Source organism: Elephas maximus, chromosome 25 (genome assembly GCF_024166365.1).
Source record: "Elephas maximus indicus isolate mEleMax1 chromosome 25, mEleMax1 primary haplotype, whole genome shotgun sequence".
Taxonomy (NCBI): domain Eukaryota; kingdom Metazoa; phylum Chordata; class Mammalia; order Proboscidea; family Elephantidae; genus Elephas; species Elephas maximus.
The window spans coordinates 16,612,317-16,618,316 of NC_064843.1; the positions used below are offsets into that span (position 1 = coordinate 16,612,317).

General features: G+C 47.5%; 1 protein-coding gene across 3 annotated transcripts in view; it reads right to left on the bottom strand.

Annotated features, from left to right (window-relative positions):
* TSHZ2 (teashirt zinc finger homeobox 2) overlaps positions 1-5,602 on the bottom strand; it is a 527,090-nt gene extending 521,488 nt beyond the window's left edge. For all 3 annotated transcript variants that reach the window (XM_049869290.1, XM_049869291.1, XM_049869289.1), the window contains exon 1: positions 4,687-5,602. In XM_049869290.1, the coding sequence (XP_049725247.1) occupies positions 4,687-4,726 (40 nt within the window). In that variant the 5' untranslated portion in view covers positions 4,727-5,602. The remainder of the gene's footprint in view (positions 1-4,686) is intronic.
* Positions 5,603-6,000: the final 398 nt, after the last annotated feature.

Below are 6,000 nucleotides of genomic sequence, written 5' to 3' on the forward strand. Positions count from 1 at the left end.
GAATCGAGGCAACTGGGAGAAGAAAATAAATGGAAAGTGGTGGAAAAAGAAAAGTTTAGTCTTCAGAAAAGAGGAGTATCTCTACCCTCTCCCAAAAGAGCCACCAGCTCCCAGACCCCAAGCCCCAGAGAAGACAGTCACTGCCAAGAAGCTTCCCCGAGCCCCGCTCCCGCACTGAGCTCTACTAGAACTCCCTGTCACTTGCAATCTGCTGATCAGGGTTAATGCATTGTGTCCTAATATGGCAGATTAAAAATGAAATCAATAAATGCCTAAAACAAATGGGCTTTCCAGATGTCCCATTCAATCTGGGTCTTTAAGGGTGAGGTGAGAGGTGGAAGAAGGAAATCAAGAGGGGGAGCAGGAGAGGACCAGTTCAGCTGTCAATTTCAGTCCAAAACACCATGTGGATGAAGCCATTTCCAGGTATCTGTACTTTCTTCTTCAAGGATCCAACTTAGGTAACAAGAATAGCCAGGACAGTTCATGTGCCTGGGCCTCTTTGGCGTGTGCGAGTTTTCCATTCATTACCCCTTCAGGTAAGCAAAGCGGCCTCTAGCACGAAATATTTAGAAGTTCGAAGATGTGAACTCGTCTTTCTGAAGGATGTTGAAACAAAGTGAGAGTCAGGGTCCTGACTCCACCTTGCTTCCTGTTTTCTAGAATCCTGTGCCATTTGCCAGAAAATGAAAGGTAGATCTCACCCCCAGCTGCCTGCCCTTCCCCTGTTCTTCTAGCTGGAGCTGCAGAAATCTCAGCCTCTAATCCCGAGTCACCGCTGTCATGAGGTGGGAAAAGAGATCTCTCAGGTCATCTCTGTTCCACCGCAGTATTCAGAATTGTCCCCACTGAATAGGTTTCCCATGTAAATAACCTGTGCTATTAAGGTGCAAATTGCAACTTTTAAGTAATGATTGCTAATAGTCTACTGTTTACTGCCACACAAGGACACTCATAAAAACAAAACCTGCATTATTCATCGCCATGTTAAATAAACAAAATAAATTGAGGGAGCTAGCTCTTTCTTCCCTGCAAGGCTTCCCTCAGTTCTGGATTATCAGCTGGCACCTGAGAGTCAGCAGGAAGAAGGAAGCATCTCAGTGCTTTGGCTGGGCAGGGCCAGATTCACAGAATTTAAGTCTATATTAGATGGTCACACGTATAGGATCACAAAATATTTTGCGTCCTGTTGCTCTTGGCTGGCATTGCTATAAACACAATAGTTCAGGAAGGTGAAATAAAATATGTATTACACACGTGTGCATACGAAGGCCGAGGGGGCTGTAGAAAATAGTAGTGTTGGAGGATAAGTCTATAATTTTATATTTTTAACTACTCTGTGTCCTGCCAAATACAAACAAATCAAAACACTCTTCCGTTTTATTTTACCTTCCTGCCATCTTCTCTTCTCTCCCGAAAATGGACAAGGGGGAAAAGATGCAGGAACGGAATCCGGGAATATTTTCAGGTAAAATTGGATGCATTTTCATGGTGAGTGAAATATACATGCCAGGAAGGAAGCGCATATGCGCGCACACACACTCCCACATACACAAACCCCTCGAGAACTGTAGGCTGCTTTCTAAACTTTTTTTTTTTTTCCTAACCCTAAGTCATAGCATGGGGGAAAGCATAGCTTTAGAAAGCTGGGGGGCGGGGGGATGACATTTCGGAGGGAAACATTCTGACTTAGCTGTTTTCTTAAAAAGAATTGCCTACCTTGTATTCCCTCCCTCTGAAAGGGGTAGGAATATCACCCAAGACAAGGATTGCCCATCGTTTCTAACATCATTCCACTTTTTCTGTGTGGATACCTGCTTTATGAGGAAGTCCTATAAGTGTCTCCTTGAAACATGGAACTTAAAACTAATCCTGGGAAGGGACCAGATAGCTCTGGAACAGTGCTGGGGAAAGAGAGTCCTCCAGGAGCGTCTCAGCTCTGATTCACTTGCAGCCTTCTTCTATCTTACATTATTCATTAATCAAGCTCGAAATCAAGCTTTCAACATCAGTGCCGGGGAGTAATTACTTACAGTTGTGCATTGTGTTTAATTTTAAGCAGTGATAAACGTTAGGAGGTCCACAACTTTAAAGCCTCCCCCCGCCCCACCATTTTTTTTCCCTTTCCTGGATGTTAACCGGCTTAAGAACCCCAAAGTGGCTAACTTTACTTTGTGAATGACCAGCTGAGCTAAAGCAGAGTAAGGCACCCGATGACCGCAGACGTGTGGAATAAACGTGGTACGAACGCAAAAATTCCTTTATTAATATGTGAACAGATAAATACCTTAAAGAGGGGACTCACTGAGTATGAAATGAATTACTCCCTTCCAGTCTGACAAGGGTTTTCACTTCTTCCAGGGGAAAAAAAGTCAGAGCCCTGAACACATACATACAAAAACACTAGGAATACAATAGGTCAGAAAACTGAAACGACAGTTACAAGTTTCTAACACACACACTCAAACCATACACAGACGAACTAGCACCAAGGGTAACCAGCTTAAGGAAAACGGTCTCATTTAAATAATGTGAGACAGCATTCTGTTACATACACCTGGATCCTCATTGATCAGAGGATAATTATAATCAAAGTAGTGCAATTCTGAGCAAGGCACTTTTTGTAATGAGCTTACTAAAGGAGACATGTCCAGTCATTCTGGTAATTTAAATTACTGCCTAGTTGTTGATGGCCTTTACCGGAACAAGGAAAAAAAAAAAAAATGAAGGAGTAATTTTCAGGGCAGTATCGCTACAGCTGGACTGTAGCCCAGGGCTCTCTTTCGGGACAACAATAAGGACGTTATCTGTAATCATCTAGCTACGCTTAAACTTACGTTGCCAGAACCCGACAGAGCGAGCTTACGCTTTCTGAGTCTGGAAGGCCGGTCACACCCCAATGCTGCCAGATCGCAGCACAATCTGTTTTCAAAAATAAGTGAATCTCATGCAGAAAGGGACAGGGGTACGAGGGAAAAACTGTTTTTAACAGTGGTACCTAGAATTAAAGAAGAAAAGCCTCACCGACTAGCCAAGGTCCAAATATACACGGCATTAAAAATATTTCATGATTTTGCTCTTAGGCAAACCCTGGGAAAATATAGGAATCACAACTTTAGAAATGATATTTCCACATGGAACTAGAAACAACCTACAAACATTTATGGCAGCAATTCTGTGCTCAGAAGGGAAGATAATTGTGGATATTTCGAAGCACATGTAGTATGATTCTGGGCTGGAATCAGGCAGTGATGGACTGTAAGCTTGGTGGTCCAGTATGCTGAGACACAAACAGCCACTTCCCCCAGATTTGCAGCTAACTTTGGATTTGTCCTAAGGGTGACTTTGCAAAGTTTATTAAAGTGTTCCACCGAACTTCTCCCTAGGCTTTGCTCAAGCTGTGACAGAATGAAATGCCCAGGGTCTACAGCCTTAGCTGATGCTCTTTAAAGCAAGAGGGTGAAGAAAGACAGCAAAGAGAGGAGAAAAAAAAATAAATAAACTTCAGCTTTTCACTAAAGCCTTGATTCAGCTAAAGGACACAAAGAAATAAAAACGCCCACATTAAAAGCCAAACAAGATAATAATTGTGCATGTCTGGCTCTGAATCTAGAGGGCAAGGCTTGCGTCACTGGCACTCTGAGTTACCATGGTGAGTGATTTATTGATATATATCAAGAATGAATAGATCAAAGGCAGCGAGATGACAGGTGATCAATCAAATGTCAAATGAAAACTAGCAATCAAGTGGAAAGCTGATTTTTCAGTGGGTGGGTCTGGCAGAAGAAAAATGAACTTTCATATTACACTTCCGAGAAACAAAACCCCAGCATACTATTAAAAAAGCAATTAAGCAGCCCAAAAGGAAAAAAATATATATATCCCCTAGAAGATCTATTGTACTGATCCATTAACCAGTTCCTTTCTGGGGGTGGGAGATTTTGAGGAAGGATTCAAATGGGATAGTTCTAACCATACGAGCCGGTTTACAAAGTTTGCGACTCTCTCCGGGCAAAGAAAATCCAGAGCTGTTTCAATGTTCTATGGGGCATTCCTTTCTTTCTTTCTTTTTTAAGGGCAGGGACTGTGTTGATTAGATTTCCAAATGCGATCCTTCCAGAAAACAAATTCAAAGGTACATCCGTTTTTCCTGGGGTGATTTTTCCACCTTGGAGATCAAAGCTGAACTATTGCTTGCCCCAAAGCCAGCCTGCAGCCTGAAGCTTGGACAAGACTCACACTTGAGCGACCCAAACCCAGCAAGAAAAGTCGCTGACCCCGGAAGCCAGAAGCCACTGACACTGACCATGCCACGGGATGCGGGGGTTGAGCGGCTGTCTCCCCACTCCGCGCACCCCAAATCCTTAACCCAACTTTGGCCCGGGAGGCAAGAAACAGACTAGGAGAAAGTTAGGGGTGGGGTAGAGGGTGGAGGAAAAAAAAGTTGAAGGAGGGAAAGCTTGGTGGGATAGCTCCCCCCCCCCACCGGATCCTGGAAAGGGGAGATCAGAGAAAGCAAGGCAGGACGGGGTTAGTAGCGGGTCAGAGAGGGCCACCCGAGGCCAACTGCCCCGAAAGCTTAGGGGGTGGCGTCCTGGCGGACTCTGGGGCCAGGAGGGCAGACGCGGAGCTCGGCGCGCAGGGCAGCTCAGGCTGGGCAGCCCGGAGCGGAGCCGTTTCTCTTACCTGCTGCCCGCTTGGGTGCCTGCTGTTTCCTCCTTGGCATCGCTCTACTTCGCTCCAGTCCCACTTCTGGCGCCCCAGCCCCGAGCCGCGCGCGGGGGCCCGCTGTCTCTCTCGCCTCTCTGGGGCTCCGCCGCCTCTTGCCTGGTGGCTCCTAGGGCGTCACTCGGCCTCTGTCCCCCTGAAGATCCCCCCTGCAACTCCTCCACCACGGGCCAGAGACCCCCCTCTCTGGGTGGCAGATACGGGTGCCTGGTGCCGGCTGGTTGGAAGTAGAGGTTGGTTCTGCCTTGTTTGTTTGTTTGTTTTGGATTTTTTTTTCCTCTCTCTTTTTGTTTTTGCTTTTTGGAATTTTTGATTTTTTTGTGGTGACTGTGGAGACACTTGGTTTCTTTATTAAACATCCAAGACTGGGTTCTGATGGAAGGGACGAGGGGCGCACACGCGTCGCACGCACACGCGCGCGTCAAGATAAGGAAAAAAAAGCAATCCTGGGAAGGTAGTGGGTTTCTTCTTTTTCTTCTTAGTCTTCTTCCTTCTCCTCTTTCCCTCCTCCTCCTCCTGCTCCTCTTCCTCCTCCTCCTCGCCGATCTCGATGGCGGATTCGCGCAGGGGGGAGAGAGATCACCGTAGGTTGGTGGCTGCTGTCAGATCCCCGTCTGTGAGTGATATGCGAGAGGACAGGAGCGGGTTTTGGAAAGACAGAAAATCTGGAATTCACTCACTCACTCACTCACACACACACACACACACACACACACACACAGACACACACACGCGCGCGCACACACACGCACGCACTCGCATCCACACACACACACACTCACACCCCACATACACACACACAAACACACACACACACTCTCGCGCACACACACAAGACAGGGCGAGGCGATGCCAGCAAACATCGATCCCGCTGAACAAACTGAACATTAACAAACTCCTCCTCCTCCTCCTCTCCCCGCGACCTGATGACAGGGAGAAATTTACTCCCCAGCCGCAGAGCGCGCGGCAGCGGGAGTCTATTAAAGGGACAGCGTCCCGCGGGGGACAGGGGCTGGGGGAGGGGGACCGGACTGGCCGGGGCCAAGGGCGCGCCCGCCAGGCCCGGGGACACCCCTGGGGGGAGAGGGCTGGCCTGGGGGCAGGAGGAGAGAGGGGAAGGGGGAGGGTAATGGGTGAACTCGGACACTGGAAAGGGAGATACAGAGGGCCAGGTTAGCTGACCAGCAGGGACCGTGAACAGTATTAGAAGGGGGAGGACTTGGGTTTGCTTGAGGGGGGAGGCTTCATCCAGCCACGACCTGCATCCTCTAA